Here is a 27909-nt window from a genome sequence, read left to right as displayed (position 1 = left end):
ACACCAACCGGCTGTACGTGTACTGCGGGAGCCTTTCGAAACGCTTCGCAAGAGTTATACCGCTGGGATCAATGTTGAGAAGCCTTTATCAGAAACCTTTGCCTCTTTACACTTTATCTATGTTCGAGGTCAATTCTTGCCGATGTATCAGGTCAATCAGCACCGAGACTTGACCTACCTGCAGCATGGAGTCCTCTGGTAGCAGTACATCATGTATGTGTACATGGGTTTTCGTATCTTGTAGGTGATGTGGCCCAAGAGTCTATGACCTGTAGAGCTGGGCGGAGTGAGGGCCAAAGATGATAAGGTGAACGCGAGTTTGCGCAACACGGTGGGGCTCAGATTGGCTATCTAGAAAAACTTCAAGCTCGAGAGCGATGTAGACTGCGATTTTCTTCGCCCCTCATGAGAGTATATCGATATCCTTCAGATATTTAAGCTGCGCTGAGCCTTGTCTTCAATTGAGGTGCATCATGTGCGATTGACTGCTTTTATGATACGGCCATGCGATTCTGATTGGCCGAATAGCCCACCCGATACTTTGGTATCATCCCATTGTTCAAAACTTGTCCCTGTTTCGTTTCCCACCTGCCTCGTAAGGTCTGGCGAAGACTCGTGCGTCTGCGGTTGTATGGATGTACATACGTATCTCTGATGACGGATTTGGATAAGAGACCTCCTATGATGTAACTAAAGATAAGCCACATATTTCTACTTCACAGTTTCAGTTCCCGAGACAAATTGTATCTCCGGTTTCAGGGGGCCATCGTTATCTCTGAAGGGCTTTCCGAATCGACGTGCCGGCGATGCCCCACAACGCAAAATGCACACCCTTGCCAGCATTTGTCAGGTTCTTCAATCGCGCTGAGCTATGTATATCAAGCGAGGATAACGAGCAATAGAATTGAGCCGCAGCTCACACAAGTTTGATCTGTTTCTTATACATAATTTGTTTTTATCAATGAATCCCCACATCTTGAGAAACCTTATAGACTGATCAAGCAAAGGTCTTTCAACTGGAACTAACATTGTAGGGGTAGACCCAAAAAAATGTGGCTCTTTTTGGTCCTCGAGATAGGAGCTGGACTCTACATACCTGATGAATTGAGTCTACCTGATGGGTCACTTTGACTTGACAAGGCCCCATTGATCCGAATCCCTCACTTTGAGTTGTTTGTCACTCAGATTTGTTTGCATAGCAACCAAAGCCCAATTTGAACGAAAGCTTCAGAGATCTCAATCTGAGTAATTTGAAAGGAGGTACTCATATTTAATCTTCCATTTAATCATCATCAAGAAAAGAAGTTGAGTGGGGGTTTTCACATTTTTCTTTACAGTGAGAACATTGTATGTTTGAATATTGGAGTCAAATTATGATCATTGGTATTGTCAGATATGGTCAAGGAGTATAGTGTGGCCTAGTGTGGCGCAATGTAAACAGGTAAAAAATTCTCAGGTAAAACAACTGATCATTCATTGAATTTATGGGCTAAGTTTCGAGATTTTTCAGTGTGGTGTGGATTGATGGTTGAGTTTGCAATCTAATAATGTAGTATGAGGAAGAATGTGTCAAGTGGAGAGTTACTCACAGACTTGTGATGTGTGATTTAATTGAGTTTTGATTTGTACAACAAAGAAGGAAATAGCAACAAGAGCATTGCACCGTGGATACATGATGAACTATCAAGTATTTGCGCGTGTTTTTGAGGAAATCCAGATCCACAAATCAAGGCACTGAAAGTTTCTTATCTTTGAGTTTGAAGTGTATCAATGAACCATGGTCACGAAAAATCAATTGAGGGGGTATATTTTGATCTCTAGGTACTTCTTGAGTGCATAGTATCCATGTCAGGATTCATAGACATCAAGATCTTGAAGCTCAATTTACTAAATTAACCACTTGCCACGGTACATCACATCATGGAGATTGTAGTGTTTAATTTTTCCACAAGTGTAGTATTACAAATGGTCTTTAAGCATCAAACTACAATGGATTATCACCATATACTTTCATTTACCTTATCTCATCAATCAAGTAAATCAACTTATACTTAAAGATCCTTAAGATCTTCCTCCACATAATCTTTCAATATCTTCAACAGATTTAACAGCAGTAGTCAAATTCTCACATCCTTTTTCCCTTACCACAACACTAAAAATATTGAAATCATTGTAAAACTCATTAGCTTTCACTTTCCATTGATTTTGAGTTGGAGCCAAAAAGGACAAAAAATATCACTCAACTTATCTTCAATTCTGATACCTCCTACATTCATATACTTTTTCAAAAGTTCATGATTAATAAATTTTGACTCTTTAAACGGTTCTAATAAGAATTTATTAAAATATATTCCTGGCTGAAAATTGTATAAAAGATGTTCATCAATAACCAGAAGTGCCTTTGAGAATTCATTCAAATGTAAAGAAATTATAAAACTTACCTCAACAGTGACTACATTTCCAACTTCTAATGTCCTTTGAAGACGCAAATATTTGAAAGCAGGATTAAGAGTACTTTTACCATTAGGTAATCCATCGACATCATGAGTCTGACCAATAAACATGAATCAATAAGCTCTAAGAGAACAATGATGAGAAAAGAAATAGTTTCAGAGAAGACGAACATCAAGACCTAAGAAATGACCGATACCATGAGGAAAGAAAGGAATCACATGTCCACCCTCATAACATTCATCTATGGTCAAGTTTTGTAGGATTCCCAGTTTGAGTAAGCCTTTAGCTGCAATCTTATGCCTAAAAATTTCAAAATCCAAACAAATGATTTTTCAGTCAATTCAACTTTTTAGAATCAAGATCTTTGAATCAAATATCAAGTGTTCAATTTTGAGATTGAGAAAAAACAGAGCTCTATAACTTACATTAAGATTTGAATCTCATTCCAATCTACACCCGGAGCAATAATTTCAATAGCTTTCTAAAAACAAAAACAAAAAAGAACCTAGTGATGAATTTTAATTAATCTAAGACTTTGAAAGGAATTCATCGAAATCAAGAAAGTTGCCTTACTTCTTGCATTTCTAATACGATCTCATAAATCTCTTTACATTGATTATTGAACTTTCCATTTGAACTTAAAGGAATTGTACGAGTGATATCTGATGCATATCCCATCATTTCACATCCTGCATCCATCAAGAGTAAGCCATCGAAAGATTCTGAAATCTTTTCATCATTATTGACGTAATGTAAAGTACCTGCATTGATTCCATGACCTAAAGATGTGAAAATTCGTAATCTTATGATTAGTTTCCTCAAGGAACACTAAAAGTCAATAATGTTTTGGCTTACCAAAGATAGGTAAATAAGCTTGATGATTTGAACCTAATCTTTTACATTCATTTACAAAGATCAATTCCGCATCAGTTTCAGACTTGAATTTCTCTTTGCTTGAAGATTTCATTACAGTTTCATGAGCTTGACTAGAGATTTGATTAGCTAATTTCATAATTTGAATTTCTTCTTCTGTTTTAATTGTACGAGATTGATGTAAAGCTTTTAAAAGGTTTGCAGAAGGATTTAACTCAAACCCTTTTACATCTGATTTAGAATTCGGTAAAACTAAAATTGAATGAGGTTTGATAAGTTGATTTAAATGTGAAGATAATTGATCTTGATATTTAACTTCGTTTAGGTTCGGTAACAATTTTAAAAGGTCTTCTGGTTTGGGCGGTAAACCACACCACATCACTTCATCTGGGTCTAGATTCGGTATAAAGAGAGTTGTGAAGATATTTTCTGGTTTTACTTTCTCTTCTGTTTGATGATCGAATTCTGGTAATAAATTGATTACTACTGATCCACCTCTAAGATCTTTAGCACCTGTCAGATACATCTAAAAGAAACGACAGAGATGGATTCCATCAACTCTTTTATTATTCAAAACACGATTGGATTGATATTGTTGTTGAAAATGACTTACAAAGTTGGCTTCTTGATGAAAAGACAATTCTCGATCAGTATCATCTCTACAACACGTTCGATTACTTTCTAAGTAAATCACAGGTCTGATTTTGTGATCTATTTTCAAAAGTCTTTCGAATACCTTGGCTGCATGTTTTCGAGCTTTTGATCGAAATTGAAGAAACATAAAGTGCTTCAATATTTCATTGGTGTCTGAATGAGAGGCCTTTTTTATTATTTAGTTGATGAAATGCTTTACTTACATGGATAAATCATTTTAGCAAGTATGAAGTCTAATTCAGATCGAAGTGGATGAGATTGATGAGATAGTGAATGTGATACTCGATTGCTTGATGGTCAACATGCTTTCTCTCGGGCCGGGTCTTAACTTTTGGTGACATCATTGCGGTTCACCACTTTTAAGTTTTGACAAAATAGCAAAGCATCCACCCTAATGATAATATTGTACATGTTATATAAAACATTCAAGGCTCAAGTTCCTGTCTAAAAGACTCAAATTGCCCTCATCTAACATTCAAAGGATTTCACGGGGGAATCAATTGGATAAACAAGCAGAACACTATTATTGGTCTATCCAGGTCCCAGGAGGGAGAGGCTGAGCTAAAACCCCCCAAAAAACTATTTGTCCGAATTTTCTGTTTCTTTGAACTGGAATTTTTGTTTTGCTGAAAACTTTGTTGTTCAGCTTCTAAAGTCAATTCTTACTTTTAAAGGAATATTTCAGTGCTTTCACAGTCATTTGATCTCAACCATCCCTCTCTATACATGTAGCTACAAACTTCTTTCTGGAATCTTATATAAATGACTGCCAGTGCCTCTGGATGTATCTAATTCAACTACCTTTGCGAGCAGAACAAGATAATGATTTTAACTGATTGTTCTGTACTCTCAAAGAAGATCTGGTACCTTTCAGCAGGGGGTGCAAGTGTTCTTTACACTTGGCTACAACTTAACTGAGTTCCATTTGTCGTACACAACCTGACCTCTATCAGCAGGATCGTACCAATAACTCAACTGAGATGCTGCTTAGCTGACTCGATTTTATAGTGTCGTTCCACAAGCTCATCCCCTGCCTGCTTCCAGGTATGCACAACTTATTGAGTTAACTGACTTACGGGTCATGGATTTTTATGTCTTTATAATCAAATAGAGTACATTCTTCATTTATTAGCCGTCCAGTGAAAGTTGACCCACTGCAACACCCACTCCACCCAGTTTTTCAATCCTTTCTTGTTCCTGCCTTGCTCTTTCCGCTTCAGTCTCTTCTCGATACTTGGCCAAATCCCATTCATCACCTTCCTCTTCTCCTGCTTCTCCGTCTGAGTATGCATCGTCTCCATATACTCCAGTGGTATCGAACCTAGAGAACACATAACCAAAAACGAGTCAGTAGAGTGTTGAAAAGATCAAAGAGGCAAAATTCGACCATAACAAACGTAAAGAGATCTCTTCCACTCATTCCATTCATTCGTCCAGCTGCAGCCTGTTGTTCTTTCAATTTCCTCTTGCCTTCTTCTTCCACCATCTTCTTTGATAATCTTTCATCTTTCCATTTGGCAAAGGTTTCCTTGGTGACAGGTGTTAAACTTTTACCTAACGTATGTCGTTCTTTTTCAAGAAAATCTTCTAAACTTAATTCATTCTTTTTAGCCTCTTCTTGATCTTTTTTCCTTTGTGCTTTTAACACGAAACCAGGTGGAAGAGCATGTCTATACTTGCAATTCACACCTCCTGATGGGCATTCCTATTAAGGATGATGAATGAGTATTAGATATAGGTCTAAAGTATGGCCGAAAATGAATTCTTACCCAAAACCATCCGTACTTTCCACTTTCGATCGCTTCGATAAAATTTTTGCACACAACTGTACAAGAAAAGCAAAGGGTGACATAGATGTTAGAATCATGGGATGCATTCTTTTCACTCGGAGTGTAGACAAGAAGAAAATGACAAACTATCTGTTGTTGTCTTGGGATTACCCTGCTTTGATAATACAACACTTAATAATTTCGCGTCATCCCATGTGTCCATAGTGTCTAAAGTTTCAAGGCAAAAACTTGGGAGGATGATAAGTAGCTGTATCATTCTACATTATTTGAACGCGAGGAAAACACTTTACCTGTCTCTTTGTTCAAGTCTCGGTTTGTGTCACGTCCGTCTGTGTAAAGATCTTTCTTTGTAGTTTTCCTACCGATATCCAAATCGTGACTGAATTTACACTTGTTCCTAACCAGAAAAAAACGACAAATTGTAAGCTACATCTTGACTGTGACCTTCATTGAACAACACATCATTTACCCTTTTTCACAATGTCCAGCTTTGAAGTTTTGACAAAGGACAGTTTTAGGATCTGTACCGAACGGGACCTAGGTTTTCAAAAAGTAATCCGATTCAGAAAGTGTACCACAAAAGATCGCAGACGAAATCAAAAGAAATGTGATGAAATTTCGTCTGGATAAGGTGAGGTGTATGAAGATGCAAAGCAAAAGAATCTAGATGAATTGACTTTTTGAACTACTTGAACCGGTTGGAAAAGTGCTTGTAATTCTTCCTTTCGTTTCCTCTCTTGTTCTTTTTCCCTTTCTTTATCCATTCTAGCTTTCTCTTTAGCCATAACTTCTTTACTTTTACCTACTTGAGAAGCTTGTTGTTTGGCAAGTGCGATTGCTGCTTGACCTTTTCCTCCTTTTTTGTTCTGAATCATATTAGAAAGATCATGTTAGAAAGATCATGTTATTGTTTTTGGTTGTATTTTCCCCAGAGATGGTTATTATCGTATTTTCTGATATTGGTCTCTAGAGATTCGAGTTGATATAGACTAACCTTCATTCCGAACCTTGAGGAAAAGTGTAAAAGATGATGTTGGAAGTGGATAATGCGATGGATCGTTGGAAAAGCAAGGGAGGAAGGAAAATATCAAAGGAACTTGATTAGCCAGACGATCCCTGGAGATGAAAACCCTTGCATCTTCACATGGGTTGTAAAAGTATCGAACATACGTTTTATCCACTGCAGCCTTGGATGACCCAGCACCACCCTTATCCACTTTTTTTGGTGGCATTTCGATAATCGATTTTCTTTCTGTGATTGATAACTCCGACGAAAACCAGAGGGGTAAATGTGAAGCGAGTCCGAATCGTATTGTTGTTTCCACAAATCGAAGCTAATTGATATATTTGACTCGATTGCAGATATTGAAGCCTGAAGGTGCTAAATGAGAATATGGGCGGAGAGAGTGGAAAGATTCCAACTTGAACTTCAGAACACTCGGGCTGGATTCATTCTGATATCCGGACCGAAACGCGGACTTCGAGCTGGACGGAGTCTCGAGCTGCTGTCTCACTCGGGGCCAACACATGTGATGTATTGAATAATGAATTTGTATGTAAACATCAGCAGAGCTCGGCGTCCTCTGCAGACTGCAGCAATGCAGAAAACGAACAGAGCTACGCAGCGAGTATGCTCGCCACAACGGTAACGTAAAGTAGAGACTGAGAGTTGGCTTCTGCATGAGATTTGGTCTAACTGTGATGTTTTGCGGGCTTTGTTTGAAACCTGTAGAAGACAAACGTACGATGAAGTAAACAGATTCCTCACAAGCATCTCGATTCTCAGTCGGAACAATTATCAAATAGATTTCACTTTCGAAGTGTGCCATCTGGACGCGTCCCAAAAGATAGTCACCAGTTCAAAGTGAACGAAAACTCAGTGACAAACTCAACCTGTACGTGAAATAATATTTACTAATGAGTGAGAATTTCCAACCAGGCAAATTATCAGACCACGATGGTGCTACAGGATGTGTATTGTACTCTGCCAGACATATGTTCACAGGATATATGTGAAGCTTGGTATTCACAAGAAAACAATCTGACGGGCTTCACAACTCTGATTCGAAAGTCAATCATCTCTGCTTGATAGGCCGAAACGATCACGATCTTTGTCATTCGAAAACCTCTCTTCGTGAGTTTGAAGTGAGCAGGGTTAAATAAAAGTTAAAAATTCATAAGAAATCCAGCATGGCTATTATCATTATCTAGGGTTATAATAAATAAAGGTAAAGAAGAAATCAATGTATTAAATTAATTATAGTGAGAATAGGAAGTAGTTAGTATAACGAAAGTGAGAAGTCGCGTGCAATACAACCAGCAAATTATTGAAAAAATTGAATTCAGATAAGGAAGGTGGATTACGAAAGTGTTTTTTTTCTGATTTGTAAATACGAAATAAGCAAAAGATCCAAAGAAACGAAATTATGACTGCGACCGTTAATAATAAAAAACCCACAAAACGATCATCACGAAAATGCAAACCCAAAAAAGAATCAAATTTGGAGTTCAAAAAGAACGACAGTAGCTATAGAACGAATTACAATCACGAAGTACCGCCCGGAAGGAAATGAAAGTTTTGACTGATGAGATTGAGACTGAGGTAGGAAGAAAAGGTCATAAGGCAGGAAGCTTAGTCCTACTGAAAGATCGTTGACAATAATAAGCGAAGATTGAGTAGATAGAGCAGCACGGTTAGATTTTGAGTAATGAGACGTGGTGAAATTGAGGGACTGCTTTATTTTCAAAAGAAACCTGTTTATCTGGGTAGGGTGAGCATCGAGTGGGGAGTGCAAATAAAAAGAAGATAGGTTGGCCCCAGAAAAGATGAAGACGGAAGATGAAGAAAATTGAAGTCCGTTGATGCGGTCGAAGAGACTGGAGCAAAAATTTCCAGAAGGCACTCAAACATTCTTCAGAAAAGTTATTCGCGATGTACATGTGACCAAGAAGGTTCTACATTGTGATGTTCTGAAAATTCCTGCTTAGATGATTTCGGGCGATGATCAACCAGATCACCATTTTCAGCACAACTTGCAGATAGCTTTCCAAAGACGTCGGATGTCAACAGTGAATGCGATCCCGGTGAAGTGTTCATTTGTAGTGTATGTGAAGCCGGTCGAAGTACTGAGGAGAGGTCTATACCAGGCGTAGGGGGATTATGAACATACTGAGAGCGCTGATTTAATGATGGAGTCAAAAAGCGAGCGTTCGAGGAGAGGGGCTGGGAGGAATCAGCCAGCTTAAATGTTGAAGGGTAAGTTCCACATTCTGCAGGGCGAGAACCGCATATGTTGGAAGTGCTTGTGTTGAAGCCGACTCTGTAAGCTTCAGAAGTGGCAGGGTACGCAGAATAATAGGTTTGGGTGTTGGCCTGTTCACTTGAAGGATAAAAAGTGTGGGCGTACGTCGATGGAGTCGAAACATCATCATAATTAGAGGCGGGGTAGGCTGGAGTGGCTCGCGGATCGGAGGCTGCGTTGGACATTACTGCATTGGAATTTGAGACGGAGTCAAGTAGATAGCTCGGCGACTGCATGGGAGTAGTATAGTAATGACTGCCATTCGCAAACTCATATGGGCGTTGTATCGTCGCTGGAGGAGTCGAACTATGAGCGCTAACCCAGTCACTTGCCCATCGATCGGATGCCCGTAGCTGATTAACTCCTGTAGATACTTCAGTAGAATGTATGATAGGTGTGGAAGTTGAACTCGGCTGCGGGTCGTTTGCTCCTCTTGTTCTCTTGGACGCGTGAGTGATTTGTTGACTGTGATTTTGGTGCTCGCCCTCGTGTCGTGGTGAAGTGAATGCTGAGTATTCATCAGATGCACGATGATTCTCTTCGCGAAGCCGTTTGAGGCTTGAGCTCCCTTCTAAGACTCCTTGAGGGAGATTGGTCTGATTGGTGCCCATTCTCAGGTGCAGCTCGGTTCTCTTACGCTGCAAATCACGCGAGTTCCAGCGATTTCTGTTTGTAAAGACAAATATGATCACACCGGAGAAGACGTCAACATGAGTTGCAATAGTGTATTTGAGAAAAATATCTTCTGCTAACTTTATTGCGTTTTCTGGTCGACCGGGAAGATACTTGGCCACTTCGCACCACTTGTTAGCTTGTAGAGTTTGTTGCATGGTAATTATCACCAAATCCTCGTCATGCCTGAAGGCCGAGTGATCGACTATGAAGAACACACACCCCTCATGATGAGCACAGTCCTGCAAGGGACCATATTTCAACGAAAGAAAGACTTACTATCAGGCGAGAGCTGATTGGTCCAGCGTTCTCTACATTGTTTCCCTGTTCGACTTCCGACACGTCTGGCAATCTCGACCCATTTTCCAGTCCCAAGATGGCTGACCCAATACATGAGCGATGCATCTTCTGTCTTATGCCACGGCCCCTTAGCCTTGTGGAGCGTTTCGGGGGGAGGACCTGATATAGGATCCAGCGGATGTTGCGTGCGCCCTGGGCCGGATCGAGACCTAGCTGAAGTACGAGTAGGTGCCATCGATGAAGGGGATGGCGTTGTAAAAGTTGGCTGGTGTTCGGAGAGTTTGTCATTTGAAACTTGAGCAAAATTGAAAGCCTGTAGCAAACTTGCTCGTTCTAGCCCATCGAGAGGCGAGGGAGTCTGTTGCACGCGGTCACACATAATCTGTTCTGACTCGCCCTCGTCACCCGCAACTTCTACCTGTTCAGAAACCCCACCGGAAGCGGGACGAGAGCCAAGGCCATTGAACGCTTTCTCTGATCCATCTGAAGAAGTGCGATCTAGGCCTTGCATGGCGAGAGTATACGAAGGAGCGCCGACAACACCCGAGGAACCCGAGGAGCCAGGTGAAGGGGTAAAGGATCCCGAATCTTCCATTCGGATGAGGTGATCAGGCAGATTTGTAGGTGTCATGCACATATCTGGCGACCTTGTCCATTGTGTCGAAGGAATGGAAGGACCCGAATGTGGTATAGGGGAAGGTTTGAGTTCAATCAAGGCAGACATCTTGCTAGGACGTAGTTTGGTTACTAATATTCTGCAAATTAATGGCAATACTACAACTGGTAGGATGTAGCGTGGACGGATCCAATAAAGACTGCCGCAAACAACTGATTAAGGAGATTGATGTCAATAACCGAATCCTCAAAGTCCAAGCCGTCGGTATGGCATTCATGACTGCTGTATTGTCCTAGGGGTGAATGTAACCAAAACCAAACTTACGATCGGAGGTAAAGCTCTTGAGAAATCAAACTCGTCTGCTGAAAAATTACTACAATCATTTGTCAGAAATGTCCTCATTGTCACTCAAAAGTAAGGATGAAAGTCTGAAGCCAAAGCATCCAACTTCATAAGAAAAAGCTCGGCGGACGAGAGGTGACTCACAAACTGAAGTTGAATGTTTCAACGGAAAATGTCTTATCAGAGAAGAACCGGCTGATAAAATGAAAGATGTTAGGTATGCCGTCTCTTGTGATTACAATTGCTGATCCGTTTTTCTGTGTCTGATCCACCGACTGGAATATCAAAATGATAATATATCCGAAAATTACTATCAGAGTAAAGTAAAAAGATGGATATAAGTTTTTTTTGGCTCCTGTCTTGGTACCAATCAATATTATCCAGCAGCCTGCGAAACGCAATGAATAGTTGGGAGTTTGAAGGTTAAGAAAACGGAAGATAGTGATATTAAGAGATATTGAAATAAATGTTTAAAGAGGGGTAGAAGAGAATGTAAACTGGTGATGGGATCACAATGGTTTTGAAGTAAGTCAGTCACTCCTCTTGACTTCTAGAATACAATATGCATTTGCTCTGTCGCCTTCAATATTTTATTTAGTCAAAAAGGGAGAAAAAATTGATCCGTGCAAGATCCCAACCACAATAATTGTGTATACACAGACCACCGAAGAGAAAAAAAGGCAAAAAGAGAGGAGGTTGGGTAGAAAAAACGTTACGTAGAGTAAAAGGAAATAAAATGACAATGGGCTCCTTACTGTAGTTGATCACCAACAGCCGCTAAAACACTTATATGTTCGTCGCCCGTGGTAGTAGAAAGAATAGGAGGACGAGTGGCAAAAACAGATTGACTGATTTAGCGAGAAAGTTCAATGGCAAAGCGTTTTAGTTCGAATAACATGTACGTCGACCAAGATTCACCAGAAAGCCGTTATGGAACGCGACAAAAGATATATATAATGGTTATAACAGCCAGACGGGTGGGGTCGGCGGGTTACCGGGAGCTAATGGAGACACTGATGATGATGAGAAAAGACGATTTTTTTTCTTCTCTGAGATCTGGAGGTTGAAGATGTCACAAAGATAGATAAAGTGGTTTGATGGGGGTGAGTGATGGTAAGTGATTGCTTCTGCCGTTTGCGTGAGATCGGGTCGGTAAGCGACCGTCTTTCGTAAGGTAGGCGACTGAATGATGAATTCGCGAAATGAAGAGTGATAAAAGAGGGAGAGATCAAGAGTCTTGGAAATATAAGAGCAGGTAATCCGGTATCAAAGGAAAAACGTGGAGGCTGTACTCTGGAGGAAGAAGAGGTACCAAAAGAAGGGTCATTTGAGGACATATGAAGATCAAGAAGGGGGGGCCTGCAAAAAAACAGGGCAATCTGCAGGCGATCAACAAAAAATAGCAAGAGACAGATAACCACACTGTGACTCTCAAACATAGCGACCCGCTGAGTGAGGCACGCTTGATGAAATGCACTTACAGTTGAGGAAATGAAGGATAGCGCTTATAGACATCGGAGGATTAGAAATCGATAGCCCTGAACCCAGGAATGAGAAACCAGGTCGGGGTTATAAGGTACTACTTACTTTAATTGCTTTCATCATCACAATTTTCTTTATCGAAACATCGTAAGACAATCCGATTCTATCTCTCTCTTTCTTCCAATACCCACTATTGGTAAGTCGCGAGTGAGTGGTCAACAAACACCAAAAGGAAGTTCGGGGCTCGAAGAACCTGTTGGTATTTGTGACGATGATGAAAGTGATACCGATGTGAATGACTGACGCACAGAAGGGAAATGGATGCATATCCCATTATCAATCGACTCGAGAGCTACGAGGTGCAGTCAATTAGATCTCTAATCTTATATCATTACTCGTCATTGTTGTTAGCGTCCACTCGAGGCGACTCCGTCTGGAGAAGAGGGTGAAGGGTCAAATTGCAGATTGAATGTGAAGAGAACCGTGGCCCACTTGTGCACTCAAATTCAAAATGGAACCAACTCACTCCAAGCAATGATTGGTGCCCATGTTTATGTAAAAATTGGACGATCGCATGAACAGCATGGACCCCACTTTATTTGTATACTGCAGTCTCAAAATGTCCAAAGCCGACATGAGGTCGAATTCAGCCGGCGTTCGGGTTCGAAGGCTTGAAGACGCCGAATGATTGAAATTCGACGGTGAGCCAGCTTGCGCTAGAGCTGTATAAAAAACCGGTTTTCGTTTGCCGTCATCAACCAAGGTGTAAAAAGCCGGAGCTATGTCATCTGTTAGAACGTCAATCACTTACAAGATCAGAAAGTATGATAACATTGAGCTTACATCAAATGATTTCGGATATGAGCACATTGCCAACTAGTGACTTTGAAAAGTAATCCTATCCTTAGCGTGACGTAAACCAGTACGCATCGACATTTATTGTTCGCGTCCTTACTAGTGCGTGTACTCATACTGTGCCTCGCCGAGCTTGATATGTAGATCAGAAATTTAGTGCGCGCTGGCAGCCGATTGAGCTCAAGCTGCTCGAGTCTCGAGTCAGTCTAGGGTTCACTGCGCATATCTCTCTGCAGGAAAAAGGTTTATGAACAAATTCATCAACTTTCTAAATCACTCTCTTCAATATGTGGAGGCTGAAATATGAGAGGTGCAGGGCTAACTGAGCGCCCCTATCACGAACTGATTTCGTTTGAAATCTTGGTCCATGGATTCATGATAATTTCAGCTTTGGTGTCTCAGCTAATCAGCCAAAGTCAAAGATTTGGCTCTGGTGATGCCACATGCAATCAGTTTACAAGTAATTAAATTGTATTTCACCCATTGGCTACCTATCTAATTTGCCAAAGTTTGGTCATTGTCAAAAACATTCGGATACCTCAGCGGCATTTTGAGGCATTTCGGGCCAGCTTGTCAAGTAGGAATCAACAGTGACTTGTTAGTCCCTCAGCCGTTCTCAATTACATCGCATGCTCCGCTGACCTCTCAATTTTCTGATCTTACATCTTAGGCCTTTTCTCCGGCGAGAAGTCTCAAGTCAGACGGAAAATAAGATGTAAGGGGGTGCCAATTATGCAGCTACCGATCGGACGTTCAGACGTCACTCACCTCACTCACCCTCAAGTAAGTCACCAGCAGTTTCGAGATCAGGACCGAATCCAAATGATCACAGGCTCGCTCGGAAAGGCTGAGGAGGGCTAAGATAAGGATGAGAGAGTATGCTTAAACTTTCCAGCAGATTTCATGCTCTTCTTCTTCACCCGTTCAGAATCACCTGCAAAGATACTTTTTGTTGAGATCTTTAATTCAGCCGAACATACCAAATGAGCCAACCGGGAGGTATCCCCTGAAATGACTACCCCCAAAAAGTGTGAACATTATTGGTGACTTTTGCAGATATGTGTAACTCATGATTGCATGTATCTGGGCAACTCATAGCGACAAAGACAGAAATAAGTTGTGAGTGAATGTGAAAAGATGGATTTTCTCAAACACCCAGCCTCCATGAATTCCCTTTTGTGACATAGGTCATTGATCAACGTTGTGTGCTCAATTATTTGCGACCCTTTCCATCTTGAAAGCCAACTCTCTGTGTGAACCTCAATTCATTGTATGAGGTTGTTCAGATGCAAGGCGATCAGGCTCTATGTAGTTGCTAGATAATCATCCAAATTCTAACGGAGACAAACCTATGCATGCTTCAAGAATCTTGATAATATCGAATGTTGGTCTCGTAAATGAAGTGTTCCAAACCCAGGTATGTCAATTGCCTAAGGCCAGGTGCTATGTAGGTAGAAGTCTCTTCCTTCTTATGCAAACACCTGAATCCTGAAGCTAACCTTTCAGGATGTTTGAATCCTACCAGGCGTCTTGTTACAAATGTTCTCCTTTCATTCATCACCACGCCTAGAGCTGATACAAAACAATTCAAGACTCTCTCATTGTTGCCTACCATTCTATCCTGGAACAACAACCCATGGCAACAAGTGGGCCTACAGAAAGCTACCTTTAGGAGTTCATGTACTATCTGTAATGGATCAATTACAAAGGTTTTGTCAGATCTGCAATGTACTTCACTTTGATCTGAGGGAGATGATATTGTAGGAGATTGAGATACATTTACAGATCACTAGGTTTCCTTTTTACTACTTAAAGCTGATCCGTCTACTCCAGCACCCACATCCACTCCCAAATCCTTTTCATCCCCATTTCATCCTCCTTCTCCTTCTTCAAGTTCAATAACAACTCATAAACCTCCAGATCAACTTAATTCTTGTGGTTCAAGTAGTTTATCTACTCTTTCTGCTCTGACCAGACCTACATCTAAATTATTGTAAATAAATCAAAAGAATTTTTGAAGTATCAAATTGTATGCCATTCTTTCAAAATTGTATTGATTAGGTTTATTTCATTTACATTTAATGTTTGTATTTCTTCTCTTCTAAGTTGCTTTCTCTCTGTCTGCCTCTTTGTTGTACATACAGGGTTGACAATCTTCAGACAGACTTATTCAAACTCTTTGTTCTGCTTCTGTTTCTTATTTTATTCAAGTGTTCTACCCTTTTTGACTGTTGCCGGTATTACTGAGTGAACTTCACCTTTTCTTAATCTCTCAAAAACAATCTTAATAAAGGGTCTTGAATGACTTCTTTTGTATCAGTAATAGGGATGAAGTGCCTTACAATGGTGAAAATTCATTGGCAATGATAAAATTACAAATTGTAACTCACTGTGAGCTCAACAATGACCATGAACTTAAACCATTGGAAGCATCATAAAAGAAACCGTGATACCTCATTGGTTTTTTATCTTGATTTTGAGATTTTTAATCCAAGGAGTAAATTCAATTTTACACAGTAGAATCAATTGACTTAATCAACCTACTTCACATTCTTTAGAAAATGAAAAGATTGTTGGTGTACGTAAATATCACACACTATGATATCTACTACCACCAAATAGTTCCAATTACTCCTGCAGACTTCCAGTCACTACTCACTACTGATCAAATTACTAATATGCTTATAGACATTCGATGCTTGTACATTTCATATATATTCTCTCTCTTTCCATAGCCTGTGTTGTTTAGGTGCTGGTTCTTTTTCTCTCTTCACTCAAACATCATTATTGTGCCATACTCTACTCCATTTTTCAATATATTCATTAATTAGAGCGCTAACAAGGCTGTGCAGTTTGTCAGCCATGAGAAGTATTCTCAATACTCCCATTGTCAGAACAACAGATTTAATGCACAAGCATCCACTGATCAGTGGAAACATAGCTTGTCAGCACTCGAGCGCTTAACGATAAGCACCAGAAGTACTTCAAATATAGCATATCATTTTCATTAATAAAAACATAAATATATATATATATATAAAACAAAAACACTTTAGAATCTAGTTTCAAAGATTCATACAACTTATAGACCTAGTATCAAAGGTCCCATTGATTGAATAAAAAACATAAGAAAGAATATCAAAGTCCTTACAAAGAACTCAAAGACAATCAATTAATCAATAGATATATTAAAACTAAGAAGCCTATTACATAAGAATACCAATGTAATCAAACATGAGAAAAGAGCCAAGAAAGAGAAGCTCGTAATAAAAGATATATACGTAAAGGACACTAGAAACAGTTAACAACGAAGAACACTCATAGCGTGAGTAATGCAAGAGGACCAAGTAGAGCAATATAGTATTTCCAAGATAAACGTTGTGGTGATCTATTTATGATATCAAGCAAGAAAATTAATCATCATTACTTTACCAAGTTATTAGAAAACTTCAGTATAGCAGGAAATTCGAAATTCAGGTTTTCAGATCAATTGAAGCTCTTAGAGGCTTATGTATACTTATTAGCTCAATATTATGTCATCTCATTTCAAAAATATTCTTAAGATCAACATAGTTTACTTACAAAGTTATTACAAAAAGACAGAAAAAGAAAACATAAGAAAAATTTGAAAATCTAGGTGTAAAAGTTGGAAAATGGTTTTTAGGTTATTTATAATTAGGTTATGGGTTTTATAAGGTTAGAATATGAAAGAACAACACTTTATTATACAGTAACAATTTTAATCTTCAAGGTTGATAAGGGAAAACAGAAGTTATTAGCAGAAAGGTACTTTTTCGCAGTTGGTGAACAAGGGTTATGCGTGTAGTTTACATATGTAATGGTGGTAGTAGTGAAAATTAAGGTTGCCAAGAGGATTTTCTTGGATTTTTAAGGTTATAGAAGATGATGTCATATTACATGAGCAAGAAAAAGAGAGTAGCAGCTGTGAAAAGTGAAGAAAATGGGTGAATTTCGTGGAAAATGAAGGTTTTCAGCTAATTACATATGTCAAATAACATCAGATTAAGTTGGTAGATAGCTCATTCAACGCAGAAGAGTGGATTACATAATTTAAAAACTTTAAATCATTAGTAACGGAGATGTATGTAAAAAGTTATAAGGCAAATAAGAAATTGGTGTGAATCTTGAATTTACAGTCACAAGTCAACATGTAACACCAAAAACCTTAACTTCACAACTCAATATCTTACTCATCACTCATCAGAAATAGGTGATATGGGTGTCATAAATGATCAGTATCACGAGGGCTACAAGATGCACTATAGTAGATCAAAATTGGACCACTTCTGAAAAAATCGTAATCTCAAAAATTGTTTTGCAGCTAGTTTACAAGGAAAAAATCGCCTGTATTCATCTCAAGAAGTGCTGTACATTAAATCATTGCGTCATTGGTCACTTTTGGCTGTGAAAACTACATCATACATTGGTAACAAGATCTTTACATTGCGTCATTACATGGTTTTTAGGGTTCTTTAGGCGGATTTGACTGGTTTTTGAAGCTGTTGACTGTTGTAGAGGTTGTTACATGTGGATATAAGTACTCTTTAATGATTTTGAGATTGTTTTTCCCCTTTCTGAATCTTATAACTTTGTTGTAGTGTTATAAATCATCATTTATCTACTATATTTGTACTAAGATCACTTAAATCCGCCCCTTCAAAGCAAGGAGAAATTTATTTACGTGTGTTAAAGACTATAAGTCAAATTGGGAATAATACTTACCAACAGTATTGCTAGTAATAACATAGTGTGTGTATTTTTGCGCTTAAAATCTGGGAATAATACTTCACAACAGTATTGCTTTATTTTCTCTGGTGCCTTTATCTTTTTCTCTGTTATCACAAAGTGGTCAGCAAGTGCCCTTGTGCTGGTTTCTTTGAAGAAGGCGGTCTTTAGGCAACTTCTACTATATTACACGTAGTAGATTATCCCTTCTTAGGTGTTGTAAAGCTCTTGTTGAGCTTTAAATACTACAACGTCTAAGTCACCTGATAAGACTTCCTTAAATGAACGTAATAGTTCTGTGAAAAATATAAACATCAGTTAATAAATCCTTACGTAAAGAAGGCTAGAAGGAACAGAGATGCTTCTTAGACTAAGAAAAACGTACTAGTTCCGATGACAACAATGGTGAGCCATGAAAAGATCTTTTGGTAAGATAACAAACTCGGAGCAAGAAACTCCGTCCTAGCTGATAGCACCGCCCGACCGGAACAAGGAAGGAACGACTATAAAAACCATGCTACATTCCTACCAAACAGAAAGATCAAATTCCACCCCATCTCAAATATTCAAAGTAACCAAGTCAGTTATCTTTTTTGCAAAAGTCCAGTGATTCTCTTTAGTAGTCCTTCTATCCCTTTTATAATCAAATTATAAGTTATAAAAGCTGAACCACTCTTTACGAATTATTCCACTTCTCACAAGCAGAAACCTTGCCTACTTGAAACTTTAGATACTGTGAAATAAAAGTACCTATATTCTTTTTCTCTATTCTTTTCGTGGAATTCTTCAGAGTCTGAAAGCTTATTTTGTTCCTTCTTGATCTCGTTGTAGTAGTTCGTGTTTACCACCCTGTGTTTGAAAACCAGCTTAAAATCCTTCTAGACTTGAAGATCCCGTCAAGAACCCCTTCCAGTTTGCTTGCCAGCTTAACATTAGTAAGTGATATTCCGATTAGTCATCCATTCAGTTCTCGCAACGTAAAGTTGGACGAGATTCCCATTTATCGTAAGATATCGGGCTACTCTCAGCTATTCAGCTGTAGAGAAAAGATCGGGTCTAAGGATTGACTATCCTACCTCTGTTACCACAGTAGGCCCATGCAATCGAGCTATTAGTAGATCCTTACTAATTCTTTGGTTTTAATTTGATACTTAGGTCTACACGTACCTTACTATTCCACGTACCCAGCGGAATAGCCAGTCAGGATACTAACTGAGTAAGTTCTAGACCCTTACCAGTATTGAATAATTATATCAGCCACCCTGACATAGCTCAAAATACCTAAGACCCCATTGTCAAGGAGTGACAGTGATCCAACATAGGGAGCATATGTTACTGGTTTCAGCGTACCAGATAAGAACCCTGATGACAGCATCCAGGAAACCCCTGATGACAGCATCCAGGGAAACCCTGACAGTCTAGCTCGGAACAAACATCTCACTCAAATATATAAACAAGGATTCCATGCATCCAAAAAGAAGTAGAAAAATCTTAACATATACCATACCACTTTTACCGCAGCTCATCATTGAATTAGTATTTTACATCAAAATCCTTCTTTGTTTATCTTCCATTTGAAAGAAGACTTATTTAGAATTCTTATCTTTTAGAATCCTTTATTGCATCTTCTTTCACATCAAAGACACCCTTTTTTCTCTGAGTCACTATCTCTTTATAAATCAATGGTTTCCTTACTATTTGAATTGATATTGTAGATAGTCTCTCGTTTTCCTTTTGATGATAAATTCATCAAACCAACGCTAAAGCGTCACCTAAGGAATAACCACAAATCTCTTTGTATTCACCTTAGAAGGCTACCGTCGTGATTGCACTTTGATAAGCTACTGGAAGCGGTAATCATCCCGCACCTAAGACAACTATACGTAACGGCTATAGTTCCTTTTACATACTTACAAAGAATTGAAAAATAATCTCCCTCAAGTTTCAATAATTATTGTCTAAAACTTGATAGAATACATTTTGTAAGTACTATTCAGCTCTGAACTACCAGTCATCTGCCACGACTTAGAGTCTCAGGATGACACAGTTCATTGTGCTTCATTAAACATGTTGCAATCTTGAAAGTGGAGCTATGTCAATTCTAGTCTAGTTTTCCCTCATCTCATATCAAAAATTTTGAGGCCCTTCTATCAACATTGGATTCACTTGAAAAACATGAACACTGATTTTTTCTTCTTTTGTAGGATGGACCCAATGCTGGCCATTCAGTGAGGTTTTTGTTGCTCAAATTCATTGAGGTGTTATTCAAATAAGAAGGAATTGAATATTGTAAATGTGACCAGCAACCATATCAGTATGGTCATATCCTACCACTTCAACTGGGATGTGTCAAATCAAAAGCAAAGTCAGCAAATCCCTTGAACAAAATAGAACCCTGTGTATTTGGAACTTGTTTTTTTCTCTTTCTAGATGTGAACAACTTCAAGATATTTTGAAAGATAAAAGAAAAGTAATCTTGTGTAAATGTTCAGACAGTAGTTCTGTTCCTGGGAAAGATTTTTTATATGTTTTCCTTGATCTGGGGAGTTTTTGGACCAGTTTGCAATGTATTCAATCACCACTCATTTTTTGGAGCCAATAATATCAATACCCTTCTAAGTTGCTTGATGGTACTTTACTTGCTGACAAATTTGCTGAGGGATATCAATCTAGCACTCAAAAATGGCTGTGCAATCACAAATCGCCTAAGTTGTGTTTAGGCCCTTGTGACTTGAGTGACCATAAGTATGATCTGTTTTTAGATGCATGCATTATAAGTCAAGCAAACCTCATTTTGCCAATTCATGCTTTTGGCTGTTTTAAAATAAACATGTTGGGTTTGGTTTGACAACAGCGGCACCCGCCACTTAAATGATAGTCATGGGTTTATATTGCAATCACCTTACCATTTCCTTGTCACCGCCTGGCTTTGGAGATTTCCTCACTCCTCAGAGAGCCAATCTGGGATTTGTTTGGAGTTAGCTTGTAATCAAACCAAAGTTCCAAGTTACTTGCTCTCTTGAGAAGTTGTGCCAGACCAAGTTTCCAGACTTTTAGTGAAGGTTTATAAGACCTTGCAAGTGAGGAATCCTCAGAATCATTGTTTTTTTATCAATCAATGTGCCCCAGTGAGGCAAACATTTGTCTTCTTTGTGTCACTTTTTTTCACAAATGGTGAAAAAAGCTTCATAAAGAGGGCAATTTTTGCCCGCAAAACTTGATTCCCCTCAAAGGCCAAAACACAGTCCTTTGTCATGAGTCCACCACTGTACATCCTCCTTTCCCATCAATAATGGCTATAAAAGTGGTGAATACTGCCGTTATTGATCAGAACCCCTTGTCTCCTTTTGTCTCCCTCCATCTCCGAGGTTTTCCCGCAAAATTTAAACAGGCCCTTGGGAACAAATCAAAAAAAATGTACATCATGCCCAAGGCACTCAGATATCACCGCTGCCAGCCAAATCTGTAAAAAAGGACCTGCTTATGGTACTTGTGCCATGCAAAATGAGCCTCATTTCATTATACATACATACTTGTCTACACAGCCAACCTCACACTTCAACCAATATTTGCCAAAGAATTTGACCAATTTATCCTAGAAGAGAGGTTTCAATTAAAACCTATGCACATCATCATGATCAGCACACCAATAAATCAACTCACAAGCAACCCCAATATCCACAAATTTGCATTGGACACACACCTAAAATTAGCAACATCGACTGACTTCAATTATTCCTCAAAAATACTCTTGAATGCAGCTTTCATCTTACCTTACTATCAAATCCTTTATCCGCATTGCTACCTGACTTCTGGAGCAAGCCTGGCTCGCAGCGCTGAAAACGTAGAAATCGGCAGCGCTGCGATTTTTTTGGAGACCCTACCTAGTTAGTATCAGCGGGGGCGCGGCGAGTATCTTGCTACAAAATAGTAACGCGAAACGCGGTGATTTCACGCAGCGCATCGCAGCGTTTCAAGCAAAAAAGTGGTGATTTTTTTTCAAAACAAGTCGAGCCAAAAAAAAAGAAAAACAAGCGCTATTCTTGTAAAGACAGTAAAGAAAACTAAACAAGTAAGATAAAACAGACTAATTGTAAAGACCGTAAAGAAAAAATAAAAAAATTGATTGAAAATAATAAAGTAAAGTAAGATAAACCATTTGTAATGAGCGTAAAGAAAAGCTTGAAAAATTTAAAAGAACCTGATAGAGTAAAATAAAATAAATTCACTGCAACGACTGTAAAGAAAGATTGAAAATAATTTAAACTAGTAAAGTAACACAAACTAACTAGACATAAGTATTACGGGTTTTCTTTTGAATTGCTTTCTTTGCATAAGACATCACCTTCTCCACTTCAGCAAAGTCACCACTCAATGGGACACCTTCTGAAACCCACAACTGGCCACTGACTGTCATCTCGATCATTCGAGGAGTCATCCCACCTCGTTCTGCTGTACACACACGTCCAGCCACGCTGAACGAACGTTCCGGTGCAGCAGACGCAGCAGGCGTGGCAAGATAGTCCTGAGCTAAGACTGACAAGACTGGGTATTTCCCAGCATGAGCCTAAATAAAATCTATGATCAGTTTAATTGCAAAATAAGAATGTGCGGAAAAACTATGCTCACCTTCCACCAATCCAAAGCAAGTTGTGGATTGTTCAAGTTAGGACTTGCCATTGGATCAACCCCTTGAAGATATCGATCAAGCTCACTAAGCTCGCTCGATGTCACTAAATCACTGTAGAAAGACGGCATTAAAGATCCAAAACCGTCTACAGTCGGGGATTCGGATCGAGGAGGAGTCGTGGTTTGGTGATCAAGGAACATATCATCCCGTTTCTGAGTAAACACAGATCTCAATAACTGCTCAGCCCGATTATTACCTTCAGACCCCATTCCCAAAGAATGCGAGAAAAATTTGACTCAAAGTCCAGGGTGGAAAATGGCGGCTAAGATCAATGTGTCGCAATCGAGGGCTTTGTTCAGGTATGCAATGATCTTGTCGATCATAACATCCACCATGGGGTAGAGGGGGTCGTTTTCATGCATCTTCTTGATTCGATCCTCCATGGAAGCCTTCAGCTGAACATACTTCACCAAAACCAAGCATCCGGTTGGCTTATCGCCTTCCATCTCCCAAGTCAAAAACTTGAACGGCTGGAAAGGAGGAAAAGAAGAAGATTAGAATAAGTATAAAAAGATTGAAAATGAATGAAAAATATAAAAAATCAAGTAATACTTACCGTCAGAATGTCCAACATGTCCCTCATGGCTTGCCAATCTGCAACAGAGAATACCACCTCCTCAAAATACCCGTGCTTTTTCCCATCCTTCCTCGGGCGACGCCTCTTTGAATGGACTTCTTCCATGTCATCCCTCATGACTCGATCAATGAGCTAATACATGGACACACTTAGCAACCTTCATAGACCAAACAGATAGGATAAGAAAATAACAAAACCTACATTACAAGACTCCCACATCCTCTCCCAACGTTCAGCACGGATACCCCAGCGTATACCATGACCTGATAAAAGGGCTTTGAGTTAAGATAAATCTTCATCTTGACGCTGCAAATTTGCTTGTTGTCGGCGGCGATTGAAGTCGGCCCGGTGGGCGCTTGAACGGGTGAGCTTCTTGTTCACAGTATCCATCTAAATAATGAAGCAAAAATTAGCGAGAGGAGAAGAAAAAACCAACAGGTAAAAGAGAGGAACAAAAGAACAACTTACGTCTTTAGTCAGCTGTTTCATATATGTATCACCAAGAAGGTAGGCCGTCTTACGGCGTTGGTATACTTGAGGTTTGTCTAGCTGCTCCGCATCTTCTTCTTCTTCTTTGTCACGTTGGGGATCAGTAGTTGATTTGTTGGATTCACTACTGTGCACACTATCCACATCATTGTCATCGCTATCATCTAGATTCTGATTGTCATGATTGAGATCGGTGCCTTCTATGACCGCTCCGTCTAATTTGTCTTGCTCTTCAATACTAGCCAATCTTTGAATGACCGGTACGGAATGCGAGAGGTGTCAAGGTGACAATGCAAAAATCAAAAATCAAAAATCACAATTCCCGGGTGCGAAATTCAAAAATCAAAGACAAAACTACAGAAAATACTCAAATACAGGGCAAAAACCCCTGTACCGGAGTAAAAGTCATGGCAGAAACCCCTTTCAGACCAGGTTACGGCCCAAATTTCAGTAGATTTACAACTTGAAACTCAACATTTGTCACCCCATTGTTGCATTGACACAAAAAGTACCAGGAAACCACAAAAGAGGACATCAAAATTCAAAAATCAAAAAATCAAAAAATCAAAAGTCAAAAATCAAAAAACAAATGTCGATAATCAAAAAACGACAATTAACACACCATAAACAAAGACCCCAAAAATGAAAACTTCACATTAGATGATGAAAAGTGTACCTCTCTACCTCTACCTCTCAACCAATCACACAACCCACACACCATCACCGATCATCTTAGTCATTCCTCCAACTTTTGTTATAGTCTCCACCCATCCACTTGTTCAACCAAACCTACACTACACTGAACCTCTTTGATTGTCTCCACTCTTCTTCATCCTTATTTGATCGTCTTCACTCTTCTACACTACACTGAACCTCTTTGATCGTCTCCACTCTTCTTCATCCTTCTTTGATTGTCTTCAATCTTCTTTGATATTCTTGGATCGGCTTCACCCTTCTTCAATATTCTTGTATCGGCTTCATTGTTCCCTAGTATTCTTCAATTCTCTTCGATCTTCTTCAATCTTCTTCAATATTCTTGAATCGGTTTCAATCTTCTTCAATCTTCTTGAATCGGTTTCAATCTTCTTGAATCCTCTTCAATATTCTTCAATCTTCTTGATTCGGTTTCAATCTTCTTGAATCAGTTTCAATCTTCTTCAATCTTCTTCGATCGACTTCAATCTTCTTCAATCTTCTTCGATCGACTTCAATCTTCTCCGATCGACTTCAATCTTCTTTGATTGACCTCAATCTTCTTCAATCAGCTTCTTCTTTGACATTGGTTTCTCTCAGATACTCATATTTCACTATCATGAACCGACCTACTTGTCCCTTATGTCAAAGTACTCTCCGTCAAGGCGAACACAAAATATGTGGACCCTGCCTTGAAAACATCAATGCGGACCGAAACAAAAAGGTTCCTTCTCCCCCCCAGCAGGCACCCACCCAAGCTTCTCAACCCCGCCCTGCCAATCTCAAGGTCATCAATGCCAAAGCAGCTGTTGCAGCCCGTACCTCGACTTCCACTGGTACTCATGTTCACCAACTTCAAAGCGACAAGTCAAAGCGAGCTGCTGCCAAGAAACAAGCTAGCAGCAACCGCATGTTTAATGGTCACCCAGCAGCACCTAAACCTCCACCTTTCACTACTCACACTGGCCGAGTATGCTCTGTAGGATGGATGGTGATATACGACACCGGCTCTTTCGCTCATGGTCGACTTTGGGGAACTTTCACTGTGGATAGGTCATTGTTGACACTCTTGGACGACACCAAGGAAGGCATCTTCAACCTGTGGGACCACTCGGTTGACTCTCCTCTTTACCCTCAGGCACCCAAAGTTTACAACTCTGAGTATTTCAACCTGGCCAAAACCGGCCGTGGCCGGAAATCACCTGTGGTCTTACATAACAATGAAGTTTTTGCCAGATATCTTGATGACACTAAAGGAGAACCTAGCCTCGAGCTAATTTTTCTGGCTGACAAATATGTCAAAAATAATCCTTGGCTTCGACCTTCCACCAGTAAGCCGGTACAACCTCAACGACAAGCTAAAAGAAAGGCATCTCAACATTTGACTTATGAGGAGATGTTATTAGATGATGGAGATGAAGAAGCGGATTATGGTGATAGTGATAGTGATAGTGATGGTGATCTGCCTTTGAGTGTCGAAATATTCCAGCCAAGCAAGAAAGCCAGGTGTACACCTTCAACTTCAACAAAAGTCACCTCACCACGAGTCACTCGAAAGAAGGCTTCTAATTTTAAAACCAAGAATAGTACATACACACTCCCGCCACCCATCACCCCACGAAAATCTCCCCACCGTGCTCAGAGTGATGTGGCTCCTGTAGCTATGACTCATGTGATACCACCTCACCAGACAGGTAAGCTCACCGCTCTTGTTCACTACTCATTTTTGGTCTGGCTGACATGCCCTCCTTAGTACCGGCCTTTGATTTCAGAGAGGCTATTGATATCTCCGTATTTGGTCGAAAGCTTCCCATGGCTCGCCCTGTTCCACCTGCTGAGACTACAGACGGTTTCACCGTTGGGAAAAAATGCATTTTGACAGGAAATGCAGAAGGTAAACCTGAATGGGTGGTAACACCGTATCATTTCAAAGTTGATGAAAGTGTGGTGATTAGAAAAGGTTCTTTCAGGACATGTTACAATGCCTTTGGAAGAACACCTGGTGGTGAGGTGACTCCGATGGTTGCCAAGAAGCGGAGGGAGCTGCCTCCCAATATGACTCATCTGGCTGTCCATAAAGAATCCGGTGGAGTGTATGCTGCTGTTTCCATGGTGATTGAAAAGTTTAAGAAAGCCGCTTTGGGTCTGAATGAAATTCAACTTTTCCCTGCAACAGTTGAAGCTATCCAAAACATTCGTGTGAGTCAAATATATGGATCTCATTTTATTCAAGCTTTCTCGATAACATGTTTTTATTTTCCAGATGGTTCAAAACTTTCCAGTCTATGCAGGAAGCAGTGCTACGACAGAATGTGCTTATTTCTTTGAAGAAGTACTTGATGTTACACAATACCGCAAGTATACCAGCAATCACAACTTTGAACTCCGGCCTTCAGACAGTCCTTTAGTCAATGAAGTAATGCAAGCTCTCAGTCATTGGTCTCATAAACACTATGGCGGAAGAAGAATGGTTGCGGATCTTCAGGGGGTAGGTTTGGTATTGACGGACCCTTTGATTGTGGATACAAGCAAGTAAGTACTTTTCTGCTTGCATTCCAACATTTTGCCTGACGGTTTGTTTTGGCCCCATTATGGCTTGGTGCGACGGAAATACTGGAAGGAAAGGCTTGGAGAACTTCTCTACCCAGCACGAATGCAACAAGATATGCAAGCACCTGGGGTTGCTACCGCCAAAGGTAGCAAAATTAAGTGTACGGGAGGAGATGGAGCTGTTGTATGGAGGTAAGTCTGGGGAACAGACTCATATTCCAGCAAGAGATTAGCACAAGGCAGAAATTCAGGAGTAAATTCTTTCCTTTCAATCTGTATTCCAAAATTTGTTGCTCTTAAAAAATTCAAAAATTTACAAAAACCCTTTGCTCACAAAATTATCATCTTAAAAACAAAAAAAAACATGTATATATCATTTTAAAAATCTGAGTGCTGAACCTTTTGTTTCCTTATAAGAAGTAATCTTATTCTGAAGATGGTCCAAATTGGCCCGTTTCCGTTGCATCTGCTTATCGTAGGTCTCTGCAAGGCTGCTGTGCAATTTTTCCCAGCTCTCATCATCCAAACCAACCCGCTGTTCCATAATCTCCTTCATTGCTGCCACCACAGTGGTACTGATCTGAGTGCTACAAGCATAAGCAAGTACATGGTCTACCGCCCCTTTACTCTTTCCAATCCCTTTTCTTGCCTTGGTTTTTTCCCTTGTTACAGCACCCTGCAAGTATGTTGTCTTTTTTTTCTCTCCTTCAGAAAATAAAAAATGTTTGGTGTTGTGGCGAACATCTGTCGCCCACAGTAATTCTACCACATCAGCTGCATTGATGTCTACAATAAACTTGAAATAGTTACTGATGTGAATTACA

General features: G+C 39.7%; 4 protein-coding genes across 4 annotated transcripts; 1 reads left to right on the top strand and 3 right to left on the bottom strand.

The window, feature by feature from the left end:
* Window positions 1–2061: 2061 nt before the first annotated feature.
* On the bottom strand, window positions 2062–4392 carry MELLADRAFT_106686 (Xaa-Pro dipeptidase; the record flags this gene model as incomplete). Its single annotated transcript, XM_007410166.1, has 10 exons — window positions 2062–2152; window positions 2245–2357; window positions 2442–2549; window positions 2625–2754; window positions 2880–2935; window positions 3028–3233; window positions 3310–3853; window positions 3941–4083; window positions 4185–4214; window positions 4311–4392. The coding sequence occupies 10 exons, from the start codon at window positions 4390–4392 to the stop codon at window positions 2062–2064; spliced, it is 1503 nt and encodes a 500-aa protein (XP_007410228.1).
* Window positions 4393–5302: 910 nt separating this feature from the next.
* Window positions 5303–7003, bottom strand: MELLADRAFT_36170 (uncharacterized protein; the record flags this gene model as incomplete). The annotated part of the gene is made up of 8 exons (XM_007410165.1): window positions 5303–5686; window positions 5751–5806; window positions 5898–5978; window positions 6062–6168; window positions 6241–6308; window positions 6461–6637; window positions 6766–6778; window positions 6942–7003. 8 exons carry the CDS (start codon window positions 7001–7003, stop codon window positions 5303–5305), a joined length of 948 nt encoding a protein of 315 aa, XP_007410227.1.
* A 2822-nt stretch (window positions 7004–9825) lies between these two features.
* Window positions 9826–10175, bottom strand: MELLADRAFT_31747 (uncharacterized protein; the record flags this gene model as incomplete). The annotated part of the gene is made up of 2 exons (XM_007410164.1): window positions 9826–9950; window positions 10025–10175. Coding segments are annotated over 2 exons (276 nt in total), but the record flags the coding sequence as incomplete, so codon positions are not given.
* A 4516-nt stretch (window positions 10176–14691) lies between these two features.
* On the top strand, window positions 14692–15082 carry MELLADRAFT_86576 (uncharacterized protein; the record flags this gene model as incomplete). Its single annotated transcript, XM_007410274.1, has 2 exons — window positions 14692–14791; window positions 14835–15082. The coding sequence occupies 2 exons, from the start codon at window positions 14692–14694 to the stop codon at window positions 15080–15082; spliced, it is 348 nt and encodes a 115-aa protein (XP_007410336.1).
* Between the last annotated feature and the right edge of the window lie 12827 nt (window positions 15083–27909).

This window comes from Melampsora larici-populina (genome assembly GCF_000204055.1).
Source record: "Melampsora larici-populina 98AG31 unplaced genomic scaffold MELLAscaffold_19, whole genome shotgun sequence".
Classification (NCBI taxonomy): Eukaryota; Fungi; Basidiomycota; class Pucciniomycetes; order Pucciniales; family Melampsoraceae; genus Melampsora; species Melampsora laricis-populina.
Note: the sequence above shows the minus strand (reverse complement) of the source record. Positions and strands in the feature narration are given on the sequence as shown.